Source organism: Suncus etruscus, chromosome 4 (assembly GCF_024139225.1).
Source record: "Suncus etruscus isolate mSunEtr1 chromosome 4, mSunEtr1.pri.cur, whole genome shotgun sequence".
Taxonomy (NCBI): Eukaryota; Metazoa; Chordata; class Mammalia; order Eulipotyphla; family Soricidae; genus Suncus; species Suncus etruscus.
The window spans coordinates 7,679,758-7,707,757 of NC_064851.1; the positions used below are offsets into that span (position 1 = coordinate 7,679,758).

General features: G+C 44.3%; 1 protein-coding gene across 1 annotated transcript; it reads right to left on the reverse strand.

Annotated features, from left to right (window-relative positions):
* Positions 1-27,974, reverse strand: ST13 (ST13 Hsp70 interacting protein). The gene is made up of 12 exons (XM_049771654.1): positions 27,855-27,974; positions 20,911-20,968; positions 15,956-16,031; positions 14,167-14,237; positions 11,838-11,904; positions 8,706-8,790; positions 8,473-8,583; positions 6,191-6,293; positions 4,448-4,564; positions 3,405-3,453; positions 1,049-1,170; positions 1-413 (listed from the first exon to the last, which is right to left on the reverse strand). Exons 1-12 carry the CDS (start codon positions 27,962-27,964, stop codon positions 285-287), a joined length of 1,098 nt encoding a protein of 365 aa, XP_049627611.1. The 5' UTR covers positions 27,965-27,974; the 3' UTR covers positions 1-284.
* Positions 27,975-28,000: the final 26 nt, after the last annotated feature.

Below are 28,000 nucleotides of genomic sequence, written 5' to 3' on the forward strand. Positions count from 1 at the left end.
TACAGGGTGATTATCACATCCTTTTAATAGGTCTTAAATATTTTTAAAGTTTGAAAATATTTGAAATGTATAGTTCCTAGTAGGAAAACATTATCTGAATGAGTATCTTAAATGGCAAACCACTGTAAATTGTTTCAGCTGCATATAGGGTAGAGGGCTAAGGATTATCTTCAAAGCACCCCGGCTTTCTTCATGAGGTCAGAGGTACACTGGTTTCTATTATTGCGACATCCATTCAGTGATCTAAGTTGCTTTTCCCTCAGCAGGCGTTCTGTGACAGGACATTACGACTGACCTCCAAATTTGGCTGACAATTTACTGATAAGATTCATAACTTTTGGGTTGCTTTGATATTTGGACATATTTGCTGGATTCTGTGCCACATCCTGAAAGGCCACCATAACTTCTGGATCCTGGAGGAAAAACGGTGTATTTAAGAAGTATCCATTGGGAGAGCAAGGTCAGCATCTACATATAATCACAGCCGAGTCCAAAACGCTAGACCTCGTCAAAAGGAGGTCTTCGGGCTGCACACAGGGCAAGTGCCTTACCACCAATCCTATCCTCCCAGCCCCCTAGAGAGCACAGAAGGCAGGCAAGTGCTAAGCAAAACACAAGTTCTCACATGCACTGCCAAGGGTCACTCCAGAGACCAGAGCTGGGAATAGGACTGGACAGAGCAGGGTATGGCCCAAGTCCCTCCTACCCCCAAATACAAAAAATATTCACCCTGGAAACCAAAAATTAATACCACAATCATAGTCAGATATTTGAGAACTCAGATCAGATAAAACATGGTCAAGACCAGCCTTTATCTCTGAGCAGACATGGAGGTGGGTAGGGAGTCTTACAGGCATAGAGACTGATTTTTGTTTGGGTACATCTAACGGTCTGCAGGGGCTACGACCAGCTCAGTGCTCTGAGTCACCTCTGGCAGTGCTCAGGGACCAAACACGCTCAGTGACAGACCTCAGGCTTCACACATGCCGAGCATAAGACTTGTCCTCTGAACCCTGGCTCATCAAGACCTAGTTTCTCAAAGTCTCACCTGCATGGCTGCAAGGACCTCTGGATCACTGAGAATTTCGTTGAGTCCAGGCATTCCTGCCATTCCTGCCATTCCAGGCATTCCTCCAGCAAAAGCACCAGGCATTCCTCCAGGAAAGCCACCTACAGGAATGAAAAGAGCCACACAGAACCAAGGCTATTACCAAATAGCATGGAAATACACCATTTCCTAATGATTAAAATAGCATACTCCCCACCCTCCAAAAAAAAGAAGGGGCCAGATCAATAGCACAGGGATAGGGCATTTGCTTGCATGCAGCCAACCCAGGACAGACCTGGGTTTGATCTCCAGCATCCCATAGGTTTCCCAAAGCCTGCCAGGAGCGACTCTGAGCACAGAACTAGGAGTAGCCCCTGAGCACCACTTGGTGTGACCCAACTCCCTCCCCAAAATAAATACATACATGGATCAAGTACATAGATACCATTTAACTAAATAAAACTCAAGGGTTTTTGTTGTTGTTGTTGGGCCACATCTGGCGGCACTCAAAGGTTACTCCTGGTCTGCCTTCAGAAATTGCTCCTGGCAGGCTCAGGGACTATATGGGATGCTGGGAATAGATCCTGGGACAGTTGCGGGTTGGCTGCGTGCAAGGCAAATGCCCTACCGCTGTGCTATCTCTCTGGCCCTAAGATTTGGTTTTTTGAGGTCAGAAATATAGAGTAAAAACTTAACTGCTGATCCACAGCAATAAACAGAAACTAAGTTGTATAGTCAATCTTAAGCCAGATATAATCATGTTTGTAATCATGGTGCTTAAATAAAAAAATTAAAAAAAAAAAAAAAAAAACGTTGTATAATCAATCTACTTGGGACCCCAGCACTGCATACAGCTCCCAATCACCACTAGGAGTAATTCCTAAACAGCGTCTGAAGTACGGGTCCTTCTGCCCCCATCCTCAAAATAAAACAAAAAATAAAGTAAGCTACTCTTTTATAGGCCACAAAGACTGCTCTGGTTTTACACTGGCTATGCTCAAGGATTAGTCCTGATTGAACAGGGCTTGTCACTACTATGTGGTACCTATAGTCAAACCTAGGCCAGCTCTATGCTCCAGGTCAAAACTTAACTTGTTTATACCAATTACAGCTTAGAGAATCTGGCATTATTAAAAACATGAAAAGTTACTGCATTAACAAAATGTTTCGACATAACCCAATAACTCAAGTATGTCCACGAAAGTAAGAACTTAAGAGGGAAGGGGACTAAGACAGGGCAGAGGGATGCGAATGCCATGGTAATTGCAGCAGCCCCGTTCCTCAAACATCGTACAATCACAGCATAAACTGCCCTAGGAGGCCTGAATTAAACAATTTCTTTTTATGGGGTGAGAGTACAAAAGGTAAGGCATTTGCCTTGCACATACTAACCCCAATTCGATCCCTGGCACTGCATATAGTCCACTGAGCACACCAAGTACAACCCAAAAACCAAAAATATTTAATTTAAAAAACAATTAAGGGCCCAGGGCAATAATACAACGGGTAAGCCAATTGCCTTCATATGGCTGACCCAGATTTGATCCCCAGCATCCCATAAGGTCCCTAGAGCACCACCAAGAGTGATTCCTGAGGTAGAGACAGGAAAAACCCCTGAGCACCATCAAGTGTGGCACAAAAACCTAAATAAGTAAAAGGGGAGGATTTCTATGGACCAGAATCATGTCGTCATCTCTACCTTGCACACAGCCAACCCATGTTCAATCCCCAGCATCCCAAATGGTCCCAGAGCATGTGGGTGTGATTCCTGAGTAGTCAGAAGTAAGCCAAATATTTGTAGCTCCGAGAATGCCTTTCTACCACCCCCCCAACACAAAAGAGAACAAAACAAATGTGAAATGTGGCTATGAAGAAAGATAGCAAGCTGAGTTGGTCCAGACTGAGACCTCAAGCCTTCTCTAGATGGGGATGGGCCGAGTCACTGCCCTGCTAAAAGGCCCAGCACTCACCCACACCCACTTCTTCTGGTCCAGCTCTATAACTATTCTCAGACTCAGAAGAAACAGATGATAGGACAGTGCACACTTGCTCTACAAGTAGCTGAACTAAATTTGATCCCTGGCATCTGATACTGTCCCCTGAGCACCACAGAAGTGATTTGATTACAGAATCAGGAAAAAATCCTGAACATAAATGGGTGTGAATCAAAACCGTACCACTCCAAAAAATATAGTTATTAAATTACAAGAAATATATTGTGTTTTAACTACTAAGATCTGAAACTTTCCAGAAGATGATATTTAGGTACAAATTATATAATGTACATATCTGAGCCTCTAAACCAGATCTCAATTAATTATAATATTAACAGTATAAAATTCTCGCTTAGAAATACCTGGAAAAGAGCCATACTGAGAGCCTGTTTGTCGTCTGGCTTCTTCTTCCTTCAATATAAAAAGAAAAAGAAACAAGCTAGTTAAAAAAATTTACAAGTTTCTGGGGCCGGAGATAGCATAGAGGTAGGGCATTTGCCTTGCATGCAGAAGGACGGTGGTTCAAATTCCAGCATCCCATATGGTCCCCCGAACCTGCTAGGAGTGATTTCTGAGCATGGAGCCAGGAGTGACCCCTGAGCACTGCCGGGTGTGACCCAAAAAAACAAAAAAACTTTTTTTTACAAGTTTCAATTGACAAAACTGACCCAAAAAATACACTCTTTTCATCCCAAAATAATTTCCAGTTGGATTCTCAGAAAGTATTGATTTCTTTTTGTTTGTTTTTTCTGGTTTTTGGGCCACACCCGGTGATGCTCAGAGGTTACTCCTGGCTATGCGCTCAGAAATCACTCCTGGCTCGGGGGACCATATGGGACACCAGGGGATCAAGCTGTGATCCGTTCTAGGTTAGCTGCGTGCAAGGCCTTACCACTTGCACCACCACTCCGGCCCAAAGAGCAGGAGTAGCCTGAGTGCCACCAGGTGAGGCCAAAAAAAAAAAAAACTAAAAAAGCTAAAGCACCTGGCTCAGTGGTAGATTTGCCTTATATATCAAAGATCTGAATTTGATTCTGAGCACTGCAAGATAAATAAATTTCTATGATTAAAAATATTTCATCGGGGCCGGAGAGATAGCATGGAGGTAAGGCGTTTGCCTTTCATGCAGGAGGTCACCAGTTCAAATCCCGGCGTCCCATATGGTCCCCCGTGCCTGCCTCTGAGCCTAGAGCCAGGAATAACCCGAGCACTGCCGGGTGTGACAAAAAAAAAAAAAATTCCATGAATTAGAGACCAAAAGGGCAGTAAAACCCAATCTTCCCTACATAATGCCATTATTCTAGAGAACAGCAGCAACATTCTATGAGATTCAAGAATTACAGTGATACATTAAAAACAGTAATTTGCTCTATTCCTCTTAAAAGGTTCAACTAAAGAACTTTACCCTCTGAGCTCTTTCATGTTCCTCCCGAGCCTTCTTAACCCTTTCTAATCTTTCTTTGATCTCTCGTTCTTCACGTTTTCGCTCATATTTTCTCCGATGTTCTGCAATCTTCTGGGCCTAGGTAAAAAGAAACAAAAAAAAGGTCACATATTAAGAGAAAATACACACACCAGGAAATCATAGTATACAAACTGTATAAATAAAAAGAAATTGATTATTCATTCAAAAATGCAATATGTGGGGGCCAGAGTGGTGGCGCTAGAGGTAAGGCATTTGCCTTGGACGTACTGCAGTTAGATCCCCCCCACCCCCCCGCGTCCCATATGGTCCCCCCAAGCCAGGGGCGATTTCTGAGCGCATAGCCAGGAGTAACCCCAGAGCATCTCAAGATATGGCCCAAACACCAAAAAAAAAAAAAGGCAAGCAATATATGTTAGAGATTCACAATCAACTACTAAAGCTGTTTGTAATTATGTTTAGGACCCCAATGATCTAGAATATCTCTTTTTTTTTTCCGGCTACACCCGTTTGATGCTCAGGGGTTACTCCTGGCTAAGAGCTCAGAAATTGCCCCTGGCTTGGGGAGACCATATGGGACGCCAGGGGATCGAACCACAGTCCTTCCTTGGCTAGTGCTTGCAAGACAGAGACACCTTACCTCTAGCGCCACCTCACCAGCCCCTAGAATATCTCCTATCTCATGCAATAGTACTACTGAATTGGCTCTATGATTTAAATAAAGAAAAATCAAACAATATATGGTAATAAATGTTAAGGAAATTCCTCACAAGAGCTTTAGGACAAATTTATTAGAACCTCTCACAAAGTAGACTGAACATGAAAACATGAGAAGTTATTAGCCCTTTTATCGTTTTTTTTGGCCCCACCTAGTGAAGCTCAGGGATGTGCTTGAGGCTCACTTGTCGAAGTGCCTGGGGGGGGGGGGGCAGGTGGAAGGAGCATATGTAATGCCCGGGAATTACAACGAGAGTTGGCTGTGTGTAGTAAGATAAGCGTCTGATCCTATACTTTATCCTTCCAGATCACTAGCTGAAATTTTCTTAAAATATTTAAGCTTTGACTTTGACTACCACCATGCAACAGCAAACATGCCAAACCGCTGAGCTACCTCTCCAGCCCAAGCTCTTCTCTTTTTCCATGCTATAAACATTGGACCTGAGTGAAAGCACAACAGGTAGGGCATTTGCTTTCCATGCGCTTGACCTGGATTCAATCCCCGGCATCCCATATGGTCCCCCGAACCTGCCAGGAGTCATTTCTGAGTGCAGAGCCAGAAATAACCCTTGAGTGCTGGGTGTAGCCCAAAAAACAAACAAACAAAAATAAATCTATAAATACATAAACATGACAACCCTTTTTTCTTTTCTAACTTTCACTGCCAGGGACTTGGGGGGTTGATTTTGTTTGTTTGCTTTTGTTTTCCTGGGCCACCCCAAGGGTGCTCAGGGACCATATATGGTGCTAGGGACTCAAGTGAGGTTAAAACCTTCCCTACTCTACGATGTCTTAGGCATTTTAGCTAAATATAGTCTATTACAGTTTTGCAAACAGTTATCATAATCAGCGTGAGAAACAGAAACATCAATTTCCAATGAGCACCATCTCAAGAAATTACAAATATTAGAATTCCCAAATATTTGTTTCTGGATAGGTTTTACAGATAAATTATTTCCAAAGGAAGCACCACCACCAAGAAGTACTGCTCTTCTCACTTTCACATACCCTGGGCTGGACCTCTTTTAACATGGCACTAGCATCGTCGTCATAATCCAGTTTACATGCAAGGGCAAGATCATGAGCAGCTTCTTCCCAATGGCCCAGAAGCCTGAAAAAAAATATTTCTCATTTTCAGAGCTTTAATAACACAAAGACATTTCTTTTGCACTATATCTTTCTTCTTTATTATTAAAAGTATGATACAGAAGAGTTCACTGAAATATAAATGTTCAATTCTGTTATCTAACTTAATCATAATTCAATTACTATGTTTAATTACTATAAAGGTCTAAAGAACACCGCTGTGCTATCTCTCCGGGCCCCAGGAGTGATTTCTGAGCATAGAGCCAGGAGTAACCTGAGCACTGCTGGGTGTGACCCAAAAACCAAAAAAATAAAGAATGCACTCTAGGGCCTGGAGAGATAGCACAGCGGCGTTTCCCTTGCAAGCAGCCGATCCAGAACCAAAGATGGTTGGTTGGAATCCCTGTGTCCCATATGGTCCCCCATGCCTGCCAGGAGCTATTTCTGAGCAGACAGCCAGGAGAAACCCCTGAGCAGCACCGGGTGTGGCCCAAAAACCAGAAAAAAAAAAAAAAAAAGAATGCCCTCTAGTCTTCTGCACCACCTTCCAGGATGCACACGTCTCTTTTTTTATTCCTTTCTTTTAAAATATTTATTCTAAGATCATGATTTACCAAGGTGTTCATAATAGTTTCAGTCTCCCCCATCAATTCCACTGCTGACTAGGTGGCTTAAGAGTGACAAAGACAGGAGATGGAGCCCTCATGCTCCCTGAGCACCATCAGGAGTAATGCCTGAGCACCACCAGGTGTGGCCCAAAAACCAAAGATAAAAAATAAGAGTGACAAGAACATGAAGAACAGGGAAAACTTAAAATTGACTTAGGGGGCCAGAGTGGTGGTGCAAGCGATAGGGCGTTTGCCTTGCATGCACTAACCTAGGACAAATCGAGGTTTGATCCTGGGTGTCCCAAGCCAGGAACGATTTCTGTGCGCATAGCCAAGAGTAACTCCTGAGTGTCACAGGGTGTGGCCCAAAACAAAAAAACAAACAAAAGATCTATCCAGTGGTGCCACTTAGCTTATTGAGCCAGAATCCCTGCAATTTGACTTAGAAATTTGAGTTTTTAGGGCCTGATAGATAGATAGCTCAACAGTGAGGCATTTGCCTTGCTCATCCAGGACAGACCTCGGTTAGATCAACCCCTGAGCGTCAAATGGGTGTGGCCCAAAAACCAAAAAAAAAAAAAAAAAAGATTCACTTAGAAGATATTTTAGTATTCTGAAACAATTTTATGTATATTGTATGATGATACAAGCAAATACATTAGCAAGGATAAAGACTTTGACAACTGGCAAAGTCTCAGAAAGAGAAAATGAAATGTGGGGTCTATATATATATAAAGACACACGGACTTGTACTCGGCTCTAAATAAAGAGGAACCCATGCAATTTACCGTTACATAGATGGCAGTGAGAAGGTATCAGCAGGAGAGAATCAGATACAGAACAATCTCTTCCATATATAGCAAAGAAACACAGACTTTCGTGGTACTGGGAATCAGACTAGATGGTCATATGTAAAGCAAGTGCCCTGCCCTTACTTATCTCTCCAGCTCTAGCATTCGCATTTCTCGCAGATAATTTTAAAAAGCACCCTTAGCTTGTATTTAAAAATTAAGAAAAATGGGGCTGGCGAGGTGGCGCTAGAGGTAAGGTGTCTGCCTTGCAAGCGCTAGCCAAGGAAGGACCAAGGTTCGATCCCCCGGCGCCCCATATGGTCCCCCCAAGCCAGGGGCAATTTCTGAGCGCTTAGCCAGGAGTAACCCCTCAGCAACAAACGGGTGTGGCCAAAAAAAAAAAAAACCAAAAAAAACAAAAAAACAAAAAAATTAAGAAAAATATCTAGTCAAAACCTGAAGGAAGGGCTAGAATAGTATAGTATGTAGCGTGCTTGCCCTGCAGTAGACCTTGATTCGATGCCCAGCACCCACCGTCCACTGAGCGCACCTTAGCATACCTGGTGTAAACCCAAAGCAAGCAAATAAAAATAAAAATGGTGAAGGGTGACTTTCTTTACATGGAAAAAATAAGCAATTTTTACCTTCTCATATGTCCTTTATGATATTCAATACTTCCTATTATTATGTTATTATATTATTATATTATTATTATTATTATTATAGAACTACTTTGAAATAAAACCCTTCCACATTTTTTCAAACATCGAATTTAAGTGTTCTAAAAGAAATTAAATTTTATTACCTGTGGGCTTTCCCTCTCCACTTGTAAGGTTGAGCTGAATCAGGATTAATTTCAATAGCTCTGTCACAATCTCGGATAGCAGCATTGGGCTTCTGTAACTTGATGTAGACACTGAAAAAGCAGGACATGGAAAGTATTCATGTTCAACAGACATTTAGAAATGCTACAGAAGCAAGCCTAATGAGGAGAAATAGCATGCTGAGGGATGTCTGCTGTTTTGTTTAAATTCTCACCTGGCTCTCTTCGCATATAGAATGGCCAGGCGAGGATTCAGCTTGATGGCATCTGTGAATAAGTTGATGGCCTTTTCTAGTTCACCTGTAGGGAAACAAGTCATTAAGAAATATTCAGAATGGGGCCGGAGAGATAGCATGGAGATAAGGCATTTGCCTTGCATACAGAAGGACGGTGGTTCAAATCCCGGCTTCCCATATGGTCTCCCGAGCCTGCCAGGAGCAATTTCTGAGCGTGGAGAGCCAGGAGTGAACCCTGAGAGCTGCTGGTATGACCCAAAAAAGACAAAAAAAAAAGAAATATTCAGAAGGGGCCAGAGAAGTGGTGCAAGTGGTAGAGCGTTTGCCTTGCTTGTGCTAACCTAGGACTAACCGTAGTTGGATTTCCCAGAGTCCCATATGGTCCTCCAAGCCAGAAGTGATTTCTGAGCGCATAGCCAGGAATAACCCCTGAGTGTCACTGGGTATGGCCCAAAAACCAAAAAAAAGAAAAAAATATATATTCATAAGATAAAAAATACTGACAAGCGGGCCAAGAGATAGTACAGCGGTAGGGCACTTGCCTTGCAAGCGGTCAATGCAGGACCATCGGTGATTCAAATGCCACCATCCCATATAGTCCCCCGTGCCTGCCAGGAGCGATTTCTGAGCACAGAGCCAGGAGTAACTCCCAAGTGCCACTGGGTATGGCATAAACCAAAAATAAATAAATAAATAAATAAATAAATAATGACAAAAACTTAATTCTTGGGACCAGAGATCATCCAGTGGGTAGGGCATTTGCCACACACGTGGCCAACCCAGGTTTGATCCCCAACATCTCATATGGTTCCCCAAGACTGCAAGGAGTGATTTCTAAACAAAGCCAGGAGTAACCCCTAAGCACTGCAAAATGTGGCTCCCCCCAGAAAAAAAAACCCTTAAATTCTTGTTTAATTTTTTATTTTCTTCAGCTAAAAATGGATTAGGGGACACAAAAACAGTCCAGTAAAATGTGAAGGACCTAAATTAATTTCCAGCATACACTGGAAGCCCTCACAAAGCATTTGTTAAATACATGGGCCAGAGTCATGGTAGGTGCTCGCCTTGTACGTGGCTGACACAATTTTGCTTCCCAGCGTGCCCATGGTTCCTCAAGCCCAATCAGGAGTGATTCCTGAATGTAAATCCAGGAATAAGTCCTAAGAACCTCTGGGTCTGACCTAAAACCCACACATACACAAAAACAAATGGGAAAAACAGTTGGTGTGACGGTGAGAAAATGAGATCAGTTTGTTTTGGGACTATACACAATAATGCTCAGGGGTCCTGGCAGTGCTTAGATCAAACCAGGTTGGCTGCACGCAAGGCAAGCACCCTATCAGCTTGATCTTAGATAGCTCCAGCCCTAAACATGATCCTGACAAAAAGTAGTTGATACCTGAACTTAATAATGGTGCTATTCTAAACATTTTATATGTTCCCACTAATTTATTCCTTGTGACTCTATCAGATGGTACCATTATTATTATTATTTTATTTTTACAAAGGAGAAAACAAATTGAGGCAAAATAACTTCTAGTTATTAGCTAATGCCAGCTGGTTGAAACCCAGGTACTTTAGTTTCTCAAGTCTAGTGTTTAACAGTATTACTTTCACTTCAAACCTAGTTGAGACCAAAACTCACAATCCCTGACTTAGATATTTGTAGGGGTTCCCCAATTTAGTTTATAAAATTTTAACCTATCTGGATTAAAGGGGGAAGGAGAGAGGAAAGGAAAAAAAAATTTTTTTTTGTGTGTGTTTTTTTGGGTCACACCCGGCAGTGTTCAGGGGTTATTCCTGGCTCCATGCTCAGAAGTTGCTCCTGGCAGGCACGGGGGGACCATATGGGACACCGGGATTCGAACCGATGACCTCCTGCATGAAAGGCAAATGCCTTACCTCCATGCTATCTCTCCGGCCCCGGAAAAAAAATTTTAACCTATCTAAAATTAGGAAGGATAAATTTAAACATACACATACCAGGCAAGAAATAAAAATGTGGGGCCGGGCGATGGCGCTAAAGGTAAGGTGCCTGCCTTGCCTGCGCTAGCCTTGGACAGACCGTGGTTCGATCCCCCGGTGTCCCATATGGTCCCCCAAGCCAGGAGCAACTTCTGAGCACATAGCCAGGAGTAACCCCTGAGCGTTACCGGGTGTGGCCCAAAAACCAAAAAAAAAAAAAAAAAGAAAGAAAAATGTAGTTTATTAAAGTAGTAAGTTCTTATTGAGGAGGCAATAAGTATAATGAAATTAAAATGTAAACTATAATTGAACATGCTAAAATAAGTGGGGCAAAAACACAAGAATTTCTAAGTTCCTGAAAAGTCAAAATCCCAGAATCCTGAGGTTTGCTAGTCTGTAAAAAGAGAGCAGTATGGTCGTATGGTTTCAATAAAATAATGCAGAGTAACACACAAATTGCCAGAAATGTAGGAGACAACAAAACAATAGCTGTAGAGATAGAAGCTTAGATGGTAAGACCAGAGCGGCGGCGCAAGTGGTAGGGCATTTGTCTTGCACACGCTAACTTAGGTCAGACCACAGTTCAATCACCCAGCATCTCATATGGTCCCCCAAGCCAGGAGCAATTTCTGAGTGCAGAGCCAGGAGTACCTCAAGTGCTGCTGGTTGTGGCCCAAAAAAACAAACCAAACAAACAAATAAGGAACCCAACTCATTTAGGGGCTGAAGAGACAGCACAGCAGGTAGGACATGACTCGCTTTGCACATGGCTGACTCAGATCTGATCCGTGGCCCCACATACAGCTCCTTTAGACCACCAGGAAGGATCCCTGAGCACAGAGCCAGGAGTAAGCCCAAGTGTGACCCCAAATCCCCAAGTTAAAAAATAAAAATAAAACCTTTTAATGGAGACACAACAGGATAGTCATACCTGAGTCTCCTCTCTTATCTACCCAGCAACATTGTTCTTGAGAGCTGAGTGCTACCAGCCTCCTTATCAATTTAGCATGCTTTCTCCAGGATGACATAGTAAATAGCCGACCATCTACTTTCCCACTATTTTGCATTTGCTGCAGTGGAGAAGGGAATATTCAGAACACAATGGAAACAAACAGCAAGGAACAGAGAAGACAGCGCACGACTCACCATCATTCAGAGCATCGATGGCTGCCACCTTCTTCTCATTTGCCTGATCCATCATCTCCTCAGTGATCTAGGGGAAGATTGAAGGTTGGTTTAGAATAGAAACAACAGGGGCCTCAGAGATAGCATGGAGGTAGGGCGTTTGCCTTGCATGCAAACAGATGGTGATTCAAATCCCGGCATCCCATACAGTCCCCCGAGCATGCCAGGAGCGATTTTTGAGTATAGAGCCAGGAGTAACCCCTGAGCACTGCCAGGTATGACCCAAAAACCCAAACCCCCCCCCCAAAAAAAAACCCTCTCTTCCCTCTCCTAAAAAGGAAAAAGAAAGAAAGAAAAAAAAAAGAAATGAGGTAGTCACAGCCACTTGCATTCATTTTCTCCAAGGAAGAGGATAATTACGACTGATTACACAGTGACCCCCAAACCCCAAACCAAAGAATTAGTCCCTCTCATTAGAGGATATGCTCCCACCAAATAAACATAAAACTCCCATATTGGCAAAAATCCATTAAGTAATGTAGCCATAACAAGACGCTATTTTAAGTCACAATATTTTCTTTTTTTTTTTAAGTCACAATATTTTCATGGAGCAAGTGAAACTCTACTGAAGAACACAAGCTACACAGCATATTCATGGAAGGAAATACTTTTTGGAGGGAGTGAGAGATTTGGCTATGTGTGAGCAGCTGGGTGTGGAGACCACATGTGGTGCTAGGGATCAAACCTGGGTCATCATGCACCAGCCAGTGCCTGCCCTATTTATACTGTCCAGCCTAAAAAGACAAACTGCAATTTACCATCTCAATAAATCTACAAACTCAATATAGCCAAAGTAATTCCAACAGTAATTCCTGTAATTTGGGGAGAAGTTTTAATAACTCCTAAGAGGAAGGACCACAAAAACTAAAGATGACTTCATTTTATAACAAGTTGGTGCTATTCTAGTCTCTACAAGCCTAAAAACTCTCTTCAAGGTGCTGGAGAGAAAATACAAAAAGAAAGGTGCTTGCCTGTGTCTGGCGCCAGTTTGCATCTTAAAACCCGAGGACCACCAGGGGTCACTCACGAGCACAGTGCCAAGAATAGATACTGAGTGCTAATAGCTGGGGCCCCCAAATTTAAAATGTTTTAAAATAAAATAAGAATAAATTTCAAAAACCATCTGACCTAAAAATGTAGAGCTCCTCAGTGAACAAGACAAAATGAGGGCTTGAAATACAGCAAGGCAGCCAAGTGTTCCATCTGCCTCAACCCTGGGAATGGCAAACCACATGATCTTCCAATTGTTTCTTTTAATTTAAGGAGGGTTTTGGAGTTATGCACAGGGTAGAGCCAGGGCCTCCAGCTTGCAAAGAAAGTGCTCTAGTATTCTGACACTTACTCCATGGCTCATGGCTCATGAGTATTTGTAAACAATTTAAGGTGGAAGTAAATACAAAAATACACCTGCACCAAGTAAGGAAATAGTAACAGCAGGGTAAGGTGTTTGCCTTACATGTGGTCAATCTGGGTTCAATCCCGGGCATCCCAGGTAGTCCACCGAGCCTGCCAGGAGTGATTCCTAAGTGTAGAGCCAGCAGTAATCCCTGAGCACTACCAGGTATAACCCCAAAACAAACAAAACAAAAAGGACAATCAAAGAAATAAAAGAAAAAAAGAAAAACAACCCTGAAAATTCAAGCCAGCCACATCGAAGGAATTTACTCTTTTGTGTAATCAACAAATCATCTGGAATATTCAGATATTTATTTATTTGTGATCAGAGGCCCACACACTAGCAGTGCTCACAAACTTTATGACACCAGGGATGGAATCCAAGTCTACAGCACACAAAGCCTGTGCTGATATGTGAAGCTGATAATTGCCTCCCTCTCCCCCATCTCTGATTTTAGACCACGGCAGTGGTGCTCAACAAAGCTTAATCCTGGCCCCGTGCTCAGGGACGCCAGAGCAGAACCTGGGTCAGAGCTAACAAAGGCAAGTGTCCTCTCTGCTTGCTTATGACTATGGCCCCAAGCCAGAAATAATTTTAAGTGGGTCTCAGGGATGGAAGGAGCACAATGAACACCTAGCCTTGCAAGTACCTGACACAGGTTTGAGCCTCAGCACCCCCTACGTATGGTCCCCTCAGGTCTGCCAGGTCTCTAAGCTAAGCAGTCCTTCTCAAAACAAAACAAAATATCATGGAAGCTGGAGGGAGAATAGAGTGTAAGACAGGGAGCTCAGACACGAATACTAGGCTCAATTCCAGGATTCCTTATGGTCCTCACAGCCTCGCTGGGTGTGACCCCCAAAACAAATTCCTTAAGCAGAAAGCTGCTGAACTCACCTCTACATCTTCTTCTCCCATTTCTTGAGGAGCATCAGTGTCTGGTTCAATGACACCCTCATTGTCGATTTCTGCCAAAGTGAGGAAAATGGTAAGACATGCGCTGTCCAATAGTCATAGCCAGTCACTTCAAACTATTAAAAATAAATGAACTACATATGGCTAGATCAACTAGTGAACTGAGTATTTTATTTTAATTTAAAACACTTCATTCAGCCCAAGTAATTTTCTATTGTTTTAAATATTTTTGCTTATATACCAACAAACCAATGGTTTATTTTGTGGTGGTTGTTTTTTTTTTTTTTTTTTGGGGGGGGAGGGTATCACACCAGCAGTGCTCAGGGGTTACTCCTGGCTCTGCACTCAGAAATCACTCCTAGGGGGCCTGAGAGATAGCACAGTGATTGCCTTGCATATGGCCAATGCAGGACAGACGTCGGTTCAGTCCCCGGTGTCCCCCAAGCCAGGAGCGATTTCTTTTTTTTTTTTTTTGGGTTTTTGGGCCACACCCGGTAACGCTCAGGGGTTACTCCTGGCTATGTGCTCAGAAGTTGCTCCTGGCTTGGGGGACCATATGGGACACCGGGGGATCGAACCGCGGTCCATCCAAGGCTAGCGCAGGCAAGGCAGGCACCTAACCTTTAGCGCCACCGCCCGGCCCCCAGGAGCGATTTCTGAGCACAAAACCTCTGAGCATCTCAGGGTATGGCTCCCAAACCAATCAATCAATCAATAAGTAAGGGGCCAGACCGATAGTGCAACCATAGGGCATTTGCCTTTCATGTGGCTGATCCAGGAGGGACACCTCAGTTTAATCCCTGGAGTCCCGAGCCAGGAAGATTTCTTAGTACCAAGTAGGATTAACCCTGAGCATCACCGAGTGTGCCCCCCACACACACACACAAAAAGGCTTGAAAGTGTAGTTACAAAGTCAGAGAGAGAAAGATGCAGAATGGTCTCACTCATTTATGGATTTTAAGTAAAATGAAAGACATTTTTGCAATAATTTTTAGAGACAAAAGAGAGGAGGGCTGGAAGTTTCAGCTCACCTCATGAAGCTCATCACAAAGAGTGATGAGCTTAGTTAGAGAAATAACTACATTGAGAACTATCCTAACAATGAAACTGTATGAGGGAAATAGAAAGCCTGTGTAGAGTACAGGCAGAGGTGGGTTGGGGAGGAGAGAGAATTGGGACATTGGTGATGGGAATGCTGCACTGGTGATGGGGGGTGTTCTTTACATGACAGAAACCCAACCACAATCATGTTTGTAATCAAGATGTTTAAATAAAATATTATTTAAAAAAAGTTACAAAACTAAAAAAATACATTAAAAAAAAAATAAAGTGTAGTTACTTTTCTTTGTTTTTCTGCGTTCGCCTTGCACGCAGTCAACCCACGGTAGACCTGGGTTTGAATTCCAGAATCCCATATGGTCCCCCCCAAGACAGCCAGGAGCAATTTCTGAGTGCATAGCCAGAAGTAAATCCGAGAGCAGCCGGGTGTGACCCAAAAACCAATCAATCAAACAAACAAAAAAATATATATATATGAACATTAGGTATAAAACACATTCTGGGTTTTAAAGACAGTATGAATAAAGAAAGAAAAACCTCAATAATCAACACTGACTACAGACTGAAATGTTTAAGATCTACTAAGATCTACTAGCTTCAATCCACTGTTTCATTTTTGTTACTGTTGTTAGTTGATTGTGTAGTCACGTGTCACTGTTAGCAATGACCTAGTGTTTCTCGGAGAACCACACAACTAGCACCATCCCCTCACCTAGATCACTCTCCTCGCTGGAAGGTGCCTCTGCCGTTGTGTTTTCCTCCTCCTTGTTACTGTCCACTTTTTCTTCCTAGCAAAGGGAAGGCAAGCACTGCTATCAATATCTTATCAAATGTTACATATTCAAAATATATACCAACTCACACAGAATTAGAGAAACTGTTAAAATGCACATAGTTAATACGCAATCATTTTCCCTTTCTTGTTTTAGTTAATCTTAACTTTGTTGCATTTTTTTGGTTTTGTGTTTGTATGTTTGTTATGTTTTTTGATTTTGGAGCTACAGCCAGCAATGCTCAGGGGTTCTAAACTCAGAATATTCCTGGTGAGTTTGGAGAACCATATGAGATGCTGGAGATAGAACTGGGATCAAACCTGGGTCAGCCGCATGCAAGGCCAATGCCCTAGCCACTGTGCTACCGCTCCCCCCTCGCCCACCAGAGTGTTTCTTGAGCAGTCAGGAGTAACCTGAGCACTGCCAGCTGTGACCCAACCCCCCCCCCCAAAAAAAAAAAAAAAAGAAAAATAGAAACAGCCAGGAAATAACAGGTAGAAAATAGAGAACTATGGAATGGGTTCAAGAGGAACAATACAAAAATCATCAGTTTCTGAAGAAGAGGAAGGTAAACTTGAGGAACCAATAGTTAAAGAAATCCAATCAAGGGGCCGGCGGTGGCGCTGGAGGTAAGGTGCCTGCCTTGCCTGCGCTAGCCTAGGATGGACCACGGTTCGATCCCCCGGCGTCCCATATGGTCCCCCTAGAAGCCAGGAGCAACTTCTGAGCGCATAGCCAGGAGTAACCCCTGAGCGTCACAGGGTGTGGCCCAAAAACAAAAAAAAAAAAAAAAAAAAGAAATCCAATCAAAACTTCCCATAATTGAGACTTTAGGCCCCCAACTAAGATCCAAGAGAACTTGGATAGAAAATAGACCCAATTAGGAAATCTCCAAGACACATGACACTCAAGTGGATAAAATCCAAAGGCAGAGACAGAATACTGAAAGCAGCAAGATCAGAAATGAACTCTCACACAAAGGAAAGCCGGAAATTTATACAGCAGATGTAGCAAACCAGTCTCTATGAGCCAGAAGAATAAAGGGATATGATATAAAAACTCAACAAAATGAACTCCCCACCAAAAATACTATATCCAGGAGTCGGAGCGATAGCACAGCAGGGAGGGCACTTGCCTTTCACGGGGCTGACCCAGGTTCCATCCCTGGCATCCCATGTGGTCCACTGAGCCTGCCAGGAGCAATTTTTTAGAGCAGAGCCAGAAAAACCCCTGAACACTACTAGGTGTGTCCCCAAAACAAAACAAAATAAACAAAAAAAGAGTGCTCTATCCACAGCTAGATTATTTTCCAGGTCTGAAGGAACTATACAGAGCTTCATGGACAGGCAACAGCTTTCTAAAGTAGACTTGAAAACAAGTTTTGCAAGAGGCAATAGAACTTTTCTAAAAACAGGACAAACTTCACAACAAGCAACACTCAGTACAAAACTCACTAATAAAGCATCTGGTTGTCCTCTATTAGATTAAAAATGATTGAAAATAGGGGGCCATTGATAAACTACAGCAATTAGGGCATTTTCCTTGCATCTACCCAACCCGTCCGTGTTCAATGCTCAGCATCCCATATGGTCGTCCCAGTGAATCCTGAGTGGAGAACCCGGGAGTACTGCTGGGTGTAGCCTCACCCCCCAAAAAAAGAAAAAAAAGGGCTAAAAACATATATGTGTGTGTGTGTGTGTGTGTGTGTATAAAACCATTAATTGATTTTTATTATTCCTTTGATTTTTATTGGACCAAGTAATCTGAAAAAAATCTGTGATATCACTAAGGGGGCAGGACAAGGGTGGATGAGAGGTAACCTAAGCAGGAAATACAGATTGTAACTCCACCCTGGATTTAGGTGTATCTACCTGAGACCCGCCCATTTCTGGGAGGGGTCTTGGGAACAGGATATTACGTGTAACCTTACCTGCAAGACCACGCCCATTTCCTGGGAGGGGTCTTGGAAAAGGTAGATAAGGCTTTGACTTGAGGGGATTAGGGCCTTTTGGTCTTTTGCCAGCATGGAGGTCAAAGGGAAGATGGCTGACAGGAGTTAAGATGCAGGGCTAGCTAAGAATGGCTGAATGCTTAAAAGGTTATGATATAGGTCACACATGTGGTGGATAGGGCATGAATAAAGTTGATGCTTCCTGAAGCCTGCCTGTGAGTGAGTTCAATACCCATTGCTTTCCTGGACCCCAGACCCGCCGGTTGATGGGGGATGAAACCACATGGCCATGGCCTAAGAATAAAGGCCTCCATCCTTCTCCATCCAAGCCCATCCTAAGGGCGAAATGCAATACAAATGATGAAAATAAAAACTAACGGGGCCAGAGAGCTAGCATGGAGGTAAGGCATTCGCCTTGCATGCAGAAGAACGGTGGTTCAAATCCCAGCATCCCATATGGTCCCCTGAGCCTGCCAGGAGCTATTTCTGAGCATAGAGCCAGGAGTAACCCCTGAGCACTGCCGGGTGTGACCCAAAAACAAAAAACAAACAAACAAAAAAAGAAAATGAAAACTAACAAATGGACGATTGGAAGCAAACTTTATTTCTATTGTCATTTTTTGGATTTCATGTATGTCAAACATTTGTATGTCTGATGAATGACAAAGCTGAAAGTAACTACTTTGAGAGCTTTGCTTAAGTCCCTTCATTTCAACTACTCAATAATGCCTTTTCCTAAGAGAAAACACTCACACCTACAAATACTAAAACAGCAAATCTTATCAATTTAAGATTTAATAAGGGGCCAGAGAGATAGCACAGCAGGAAGGCATTTGCCTTACATGCTGCTGCTGCTGAGGACAGACCCAGGTTCGAACCCTAGCATCCCATATGGTCCTTTGAGCCTGCCAGGAGTGATTTCTGAGCGTAGAGCCAGGAGGAACCCCTGAGCACCACCGGGTATGGTCCAAAAACCAAATCAAACAAACAAACAAAAGAAAAAACCTTAATCAGAACATCTCTCAGTGTTTACGACATATAAGTCTACAACTGGGGAAAATAATATTTCTGAAAGGATCGTTCTTCTGAGGGGCTTGTGAGTTGTACCTGAATACTGGGAGCCAGCCATTCAGGAGTGAAGTACAGGGTTGAGCTATAGAATGGCCCCAGAAGGAACCTTTAGTTTTAGTTTTAGTTTTATTTTACGGTCACACCCGTAAAAGATCAATGTCTACTTCAGAATTGCCCAGAGTGGGTGGGGGCTGTGTGGAGCTAGGGCTAAACGGAAGTCTCCTTTTTTTTTTGGGGGGGGGGGGTTTCACACCCAGAGGCTCTCAGGGGTTACTCCTGGCTCTGTGCTCAGAAATCACTCCTGGCAGGCTCGAGGTACTATATGGGATGCTGGGAATTGAACCACTGTCTGTCTGGATTGGCTGCATGCAAGGCAAATGCCCTACTACTGTGCTATCTCTCTGGCCAGCAAGCCTCTTTCATATGCAGCACATGTTCTGCCTCTGAGACTCTACCAAAGGAAAGTGTTCTTTGCTTGGATTCTGGGCCACCCTGAGGTATTGAGGGCTTACTCCAGGCTTGGTGCTTAGAGATCACTCCCGGAGGTGTGCTTGGGAATATCTCTGGAAACGGAGATGGCACGTGGCACAGCAAGCAACTTACCTTCTACTACCGAGCTGGCTCCCTGAGGAAACATTGAGAGCCCATCCCACGCCCCAATCTCTGCAATTTCACTACCAGTGGCCTCTTCCTGATCTTACACATCCTTCTGGCAAATACATAATGTTTCTTAAGCAAGGGCCAAGGTTGAGAATCGTGTAAATGTGGGGCCATAATGCAAGACAAGACAACCAACCAGCAGAATGGGGGTGGCAGGCCACAGGAAGAAAACAAGGCAAGAAGTCAAAGAAAAGGTTGAGAAAGAGTGAGCTACAGCAACACCAAGTATCACACCCAAAAATACTATCCCCCGGGCCGTAAGAAAGAATTGAGAAATATTGATAAGGCTTGGGACCTTAGTAATCACGATAGCGGGGAGGGCGTTTTCCTTGCACAAGGCTGACCCAGGTTCGATCTGCAGCATCCCACATGGTCAATTGAGCCTGCCAAGCGTAATTTATGAGCTAAGAGCCAGGAGTTACCCAAATGTTGCCAGGTGAGGCCCAAAATCCAAAATAAAATATATATATATATATATATATATATTTAGATATTGATAAGGCTACTGATCAGCTTATTTTGCATATATGAATATAATACATAAAACAGCACACCAGGTGCTGATACAATCACTGTACAATACAGCCACTGTACTTAGCATGTAAGAGCAAATGTATGATATACTAAGTGCACTTCCTTTCATTTATTCTAAAATGTTGTGAATATTCATCCTCAAATTGTTTCAAATTTGAGTCTTTTTTTTTTTTGGGGGGGGGTGTCATACCCAGTGGCGCTCGGGAGTCATTCCTGGTTCTGCTCTCGGAAATCGCTCCTGGAATCATATGGGGTGCCAGGAATCGAACCTGGGTTCATCTAGGGTTGGCTGCATGGTCCAGCCCTGAGTCTTGAGACTTGGTGTTCATATAGAAATAGATCCATGGGGCCAAAGATAACACAGTGGTAGGGTGTTTGCCTTGCACAACCCAGCACAAACCTGGGTTTGATTCCCTGTATCCTATTTGGTCCCCGGTAACTGCCAGGAGCGATTTCTGAACACAGAGCCAGGAATAACCCCTGAGCACCACCGGGTGTGGCTCAAAAAGCAAAAAAGAAAAAGAAAAGGAATAGACCTTGGGGGAGTCAGCAATGAATATATTTTGTTATGAACAATTTAAGGAAAAAAGCAAAGAACACAATCCTAAAGAAATATTTTTTTTCCTAAAGAAATGTTAATAGTACTTTATCACTAAAAAATAAAAATGAAATTCTTACCTTTATATTTTCTTCTGATTTCATTTTGTGAACAGCAGGTGGTATTTTACCCCCCATGCTTAAAGAAAAAAAAGGGTTTGTTTAGAAATTTACTAAGCCAACTGACATTTATACTAGAGAAGTCATTTTAGATGGCGACCTTTAAATTATAAATCTGATGCTTTACTATCAGGGCGTCGGAGTCGGAGCATTTATCTACCGACTCCGAAGCCCTGTTTACTATTACTGTAATTTTTGTTCTGGGACCCTACTCAGCAATGCTCAAGTGCTCCTCCTGGCTCTTCAGAGGAGCCTATGGGATGCTGAGGATCAAACCCAGATATTCCAAATGCAAAGCAAGTGCCCCACCCACTGCACTTTTTCTCCCGTCTCATGTATTATTTAGTTTTCTTGGGGGAAGTCACACCCAGCAATTTCTGGGTTACTCCCTGAATTACACCCAGGAATCATCCCTGGGCAAGCTATGTGGCAGGCAAATGCCCTATCTGCCATACTATCAGAAACTATCGCTTAATATTATCTTAAAACAACCATTGTCACCGTAACAAGAATTATGTTCTTTTCAATAAATGTCTATTCATTTCAGTGGGGCCAAATTCCTGAATTTTACACATACAATAGATAAAAATGAACATTCATTGGTCAAGTTCTTTACCAAGTTACACTTCTTTGAACATAGAAAATTCTGGTTGTACATATACTTTACCCTTCCTTCATCTTTGAATTTTTTTTGGGGGGGGGTCACACCAGACATCGCTCAGGGGTTCCTCCTGGCTCTATGCTCAGAAATCACTCCTGGCAGGCTCGGGGGACCATATGGGATGCAGGGATTTGAGGCATGCTATCTCTCCGGCCCCTATCTTTGAGTTTTTGGCCCTTTAATTGAGGGGTTGGGGCCACACCTTACAGTACTTAGAGGACTATGTATGGTACTCAGGATAAACCCGGGTTAACTCTCCACCACCTCTCCAGCCCTTTGCAACCAATCTGATAAGGGTATAGCAGCATCTGACTGAGCAGAGTCCCATCTCCTGCAGATTGCTGTTGCTATCATCCTGAGTCGTGGTCATCCATCCCCCATTTTCCCCCAACTGCTGCTGGTTTTTTGGCCCTGATTTGTGTTTCTCCCAACTTTGTGCTTCGAACTCTACCAAGAGAGCAGGAGATCAAACCCAAATGTCACACATGTATGGGAAGCATGTATTTAACCAACCAATTAGAATGAGCAATCCAAGGGCCCGGAGAGATAGCACAGCGGCGTTTGCCTTGCAAGCAGGACCAAAGGTGGTTGGTTCGAATCCCGGTGTCCCATATGGTCCCCCGTGCCTGCCGGGAGCTATTTCTGAGCAGACAGCCAGGTGTAACCCCTGAGCACTTCCGGGTGTGGCCCAAAAACCAAAAAAAAAAAAAAAAAAAAAAAAAAGAAGCAGAAGCAACTCCTTGGGGCCGGAGAGATAGCATGGAGGTAAGGCGTTTGCCTCTCATGCAAAAGGTCATAGGTTCGAATCTCGGCGTCCCATATGGTCCCCCGTGCTCGCCAGGAGCGACTTCTGAGCATGGAGCCAGGAGTAACTCCTGAGCACTGCCAGGTGAGACCCAAAAACCAAAAACCAAAAAAAAAAAAAAAAAAAAGAATGAGCAATCCAATTCTTTGGACCCAAGCAATCTCTTCTATGAAGGTCAGTGCTCATGTTACTGAAGCTAGAATCCAAGTATAAAGGTTTTCTGTTTGAAGACCAATACTCAGAGATGAGAGCTGATACAAGGAGAAACAGATTTATTCCAGTATCAGCAACCTGAGATGATGGTGAAGGTAAGTACAAACAGCCACCTTCGTGCACACGCTCAAGAAGAGGCTTTAGGGCCTGCAGAGATAGCACAGCGGCGTTTGCCTTGCAAGCAGCTGATCCAGGACCAAAGGTGGTTGGTTCGAATCCTGGTGTCCTATATGGTCCCCCGTGCCTGCCAGGAGCTATTTCTGAGCAGACAACCAGGAGTAATCCCTGAGCACCACCGGGTCTGACCCAAAAACCAAAAACCAAAAAAAAAAAAAAAAAGAGGCTTTAATAGTGAATGGGTAGGGGCCTAAGTAATAGCATAGCAGTAGGGCATTTGTCTTGCATGGGGCAACACAAAACAGACCAGTTTGATTCTTGGCATCCATATGGTCTCCTGAGTCTGTCAGGAGCGATTTCTGAGCACAGAGCCAGGAGTAACCCCTGAGTGCTGCCGGGGGTGACCCAAAAACAAAAACCAGATAAATCAAAATTGAGGGTCCGGAGAGATAGCACAGCAGCGTTTGCCTTGCAAGCACCCAGTCCAGGACCAAAGGAGTCGGTTCGAATCCCGGTGTCCCATATGGTCCCCCATGCCTGCCAGGAGCTACTTCTGAGCAGACAGCCAGGAGTAACCCCTGAGCACTGCTGGGTGTGGCCCAAAAACCAAAAACAAAAAAAAAAAAAAAAAAATCCAAATTGAGGAAAATTCTACAACCAACCAGTTGGGAATATTAAAAAGCTCAATCTGGGGCCGTAGAGATAGTACAGCAGTAGGGTGTTTGTTTGCCTTGCATGCAGCTGATCCAGGACAAATGATGGTTCGAATCCCTGCATTCTATATGGTCCCCCGTGCCTGCTAGTAGCGATTTCTCAGCACAGAACCAGGAGTAACCGAGTGCTGCTGGGTGTGACCCAAACAAAACAAAACAAAATTCTATCTTTCGGAAAGCTAGAATGCTCCAAAACTAAATTATTAGATATTGGGCGGGAGTGGATTAATAGTATAGTGTGCAGGGTATCTGTTCTGCATGAGACAAACCTTAGAATTTGGCCCCTAGCACTCCATATGGTCCCCTTGGCCCTACCAGAAGTGAGCTCTGAGCAAAACCAGGAATAAGATCTGAGCACCATCCAACTCCACAGTGTAGGAAAACTTTCTCCCTGGTCCTAAACTAGTAAATTAACAATAAGTAAAACTTTTTTCTTTTTCTTTTTTGGTTTTTCAGCCACACCCGTTTGATGCTCAGGGGTTACTCCTAGCTAAGAGTTCAGAAACTGCCCCTGGCTTGGGGAGACCATATGGGATGCTGGTGGATCGAACAGCGGTCCTTCCTTGGCTAGCGTTTGCAAGGCAGACACCTTACCTCTAGTGCCACCTCGCCGGCCCCAACAAGAAGCAAAACTTTTTTTCATGGTCTCCAATACAGTGCTCAGAGTGCCAATGTGCCACCCCTGACATTCTGCCAACTGTCATACTGTTCAATGCTAGGACCTGGCAATGATGGGACCTTCAAGGCCACAACCTTGAGGCCACACAAAGCAGCACCTTGAGCACTTGCACTTTGCATGCAAGACTTGTGCCCTTGACCCAGCCCCCAGCCCTACATTTAAAAGAAAACATTTTTACTTTTGGCTTTGATTTTTTTTGGGGGGGGGGGGGTCACACCCGGCGGTGCTCAGCGGTTACTCCTGGCTGTCTGCTCGAAATAGCTCCTGGCAGGCACGGGGGACCATATGGGACACCGGGATTCGAACCAACCACCTTTGGTCCTGGATCGGCTGCTTGCAAGGCAAACACCGCTGTGCTATCTCTCCGGGCCCTGGCTTTGATTTTTGGGCACTCAGCTGTACTCCGGGCTTAGTTGGGTCTCTGCACTCAGGAATAACTTTGGATGGTACTCAAAGGCCCAGATGGGATAACAAGGTTCAAAACCTGGTTCAGCTAGCTGCAGGGAAAATGCCCTATTTGATGTACTATTGCTCTGCCCTTCTCCCAAGTAAAAATAAATAAAAAAGTGGGGCCAGAGAGATAGCATGGAGGTAGGGCATTTGCCTTGCATGCAGAAGGATGGTGGTTCAAATCCTGACATCCCATATGGTAGCCCGAGCCTGCCAGGAGTGATTTCTGAGTGTAGAGTCAGGAGTTAGCCTTGAGCACTGACGGGTGTGACCCAAAGAAAAACAAACAAACAAAAAATTAATTAAATAAATAAAATAAAAAGTATGTAAAAATGGGGCCGAAGTGATAGCACAGCAGCAAGGCATTTGCTTTGCACGTTGACAACCTGGTATGGACCCGGGATCAATCCCCGGCATCCCACATAGTCCCTGGAGCCTGCCAGAAGCGATATTTGAGTGCTGAGCCAGGAGTAACCGGAGCTCCACCAGATCTGACCCCCCCAAAAAAGGAAAATTTACAGAATTGCAAAAAATAATAAAGGAATAAAAGAAGTTACAGTATCAACCTTACATTGTACTATATCTCCAGCCCCATGTTTTAAATAAACAAGTTAGCAAATGTTTCCCTTAGAACAAGCTCAGAAGGGGCCAGCGTGATAGCACAGTGCTAGTGCATTTACCTTGACCACAGCACCCCATATGGTCTCCCGAGCTGAGCCTGCCAGGGGTGATTTCTGAGCGCAGATACAGGAGTAACCGATGAACACCACTGGGTGTGGGCCTCCCCAAAAGTAGAACAAGCCTCAGAAGAAATATTATTTCAAATACTTAGTAACATTGGGCTCATCTTTCCTAACAAACATATTACTAAAGTGGAGGGGGGCGTATAGCCATAGTACAAATAGCAAGCGGATAGGTTGCCTCCCTCAATGCAGCCAACCAAGGTTCTAATTCCAGCAACCCCACAAGGTGGGTCCCCAGAAGACACTTGGGAGCTTAACTCTGGCGCAGAGGCAAAAGTTTAATTCTGAGCACAGTTGGGTGTGTCCTAAAAATGAAATAAAATGAATGGCAAGGCCTCTCCACAGGACTGAGACAATAGTGATGGGTGTGGTGTTAGTGTTGTATGCAAAAAAAAAAAAAAAATCCCAGACACTGGGGGCCAGCGAGGTGGCGCTAGAGGTAAGGTGTCCTGCCTTGCAAGCGCTACCCTAGGAAAGGACTGCTAGCCTAGGAAGGACTACAGTTTCGATTCCCCTGAGTCCCATTTGGACCCCCCAAGCCAGAGGCAATTTCTGAGCGCTTAGCCATGTAGTAACCCCTGAGCATCAAATGGGTGTTGCCCCCCCCCAAAAAAAAAGTCCCAGACACTAAAATGGGAAGAAAACTAAAATAGCCATGAATTCCAGGGACAAAAGGGGATTTTACCAAATAAAAAACTTCACAGTTTAGTTCTCATTAGTCCCATTACTTTGCACTGTCACTATTTACTAGTACGGGGGAAAATTAGTGTGTCGCATCTTTTAATATTCCTTACCAGCATTTAAAAAATAGTCTTGGGGAGGGGGCCGGAGAGATAAAATGGAGATAGCCGCTTTTGCCCTCGCATGCAGAAGGAATCCTGGCATCCCTATCCCCCCCCCCCACCTGGCCCAGGCTGCCAGGAGTGATTTCTGAGAATAGAGCCAGGAGGAATCCCTAAGCGCTGCCGAGTGTGACCCAAAAATTAAAAAAAAGGAAATAAGAAAAAATCTTGGGGAGGAAGCTTTCTCTTTCACCTTCAAATTCCTTAGAAAGAAAGGAACTTAGGCTTAATGTTAAGCCCTTACCCCCCAGGGTAGAAATACAGCAATTGGGCTGTTGCTTAATATATCTAGTATTACCTAGTATTTTGGAACTCCTCTCTAGTGAGGGAAGCATCTAGACAAACAATTCCTTATTCACCTATATTCCCTAAATAGGTCCTACTACTACTTACACCGCTTCCTAAAATCTAGCACTGTAAGTGCCAGATTCACTAAAGTCTGTGCAGGAAGTACTCAGAACTAAAGATAACGACCTCATGGGCGGGAGCCATAGGGCAGCGTTTTTCAGTCAATAGTGGGCTGTGAGAATATTGCCTGGTCGTGCAGTGGAAAAAAAATCCAATTCATTCATCCCTAACATGCAACTTCGGCTCACAAACAGACCAATCATTAGATTAATTTCATAATAAAGTTCATTATAACAATTTCTTTATGCTTGATTCTTATTCAAGTGAATTACTGTTAGTCAATATAAGCACAGAGTTAAATTTCTTTTAACATGTTCTAATGGTGGTGTGTGCCTCGTGATTTTTTTTTTTGCATGAATAAAAAGTGTGCCTTGACACAAAAAGGTTGAAAAAACACTGCCATGGGCCAGAGAGACAGCATGGAGGTAGGGCATTTGTCTTGCATGCAGGAGGACGGTGTTTGGAATCCTGGCATCCCATATGGTCCCCCAAGCCTGCCAGGAACAATTTCTGAGCGTAGAGCCAGGAGTCATCCCTGAGCCCTTGTGGGGTGTGACCCAAAAATTAAAAAAAAAAAAAAAAGACTGCCATAAGAGCACAGCAGGGAGGGCTGTTTGCCTGGCACGTGGCCCAACGGGGATTCGATTCTCATCATCCCCTAAGAATCCCCTCTGCCTGCCAGGAGTGATTCCTGAGCCCAGAGCACACAGGAGCACCCCAGAGGACCTCGGGATAGGGCCCAAACCCCTCCACCACCACCCCCAAAATACTTAAAACACCCCCCCCCAAAAAAAACTTTTTCCTGAAAGCACTTTTAAGTATTGCCACCAACTCTGCCAACAACGATGCCACCATGCATCTCTCTCATTGGTGGTGATGTTCCCCCCGAGCTCCCTGGGCGATGGTGGTGGGGTATTTCTCTGCAAATGGCCCCCAGGGGCCGCGAGGAAGGCGCTGCATGTCACAGTGACCTCCGATCCGAGGGCCTGGGACAGTAAGACAGACAGACAGACCAAGGCACCGGCGGGCGCGCGAGGTCCTCCTTGCAGGTGTCCAGCGGGGTCTTGCTTCTTGCAGTTCGTTGGGCTTCTCCTGGCGGCGATCTCGGGTGTGCGGGGGAAGCTGCAGACGCCCCGCAACGCAACCCGAGGAGGCCACTTGGAGCTTCCCTCCAGGCTGGCCTCCCCCCTGAGGCCCGGGAGCGAGCCACGAAGGGCGGCCAAGGGGACCCCCACCCCCAGCGCCGCCTCCAGCCTTGTCCGGGTCTCACTCACCTCTCCACCCACTCCCTTAGGAAGCGCATCTCCTCGGTGTGCAGGACGCTCGGGTCCTGCCTGCACATCCTCACGAAAGCGCGAAGCTCGTTGACTTTGCGGGGGTCCATGGCGTCACGGCGGGGACGCGGCGGCGCGAACTCGAT

Bases quoted from the DNA above. Each gene is read 5' to 3' on its own strand.
- ST13 (XM_049771654.1), bottom strand. From the start codon at position 27,964: ATGGACCCCCGCAAAGTCAACGAGCTTCGCGCTTTCGTGAGGATGTGC. The intron at 16,032-20,910 runs GTAAGAATTTCA...TCCCTTTGCTAG, and splicing joins AATCAGAAGAAAATATAAAG to GAAGAAAAAGTGGACAGTAA. The intron at 3,454-4,447 runs GTAAAGTTCTTT...TTTATATTGAAG, and splicing joins AACATGAAAGAGCTCAGAGG to GAAGAAGAAGCCAGACGACA.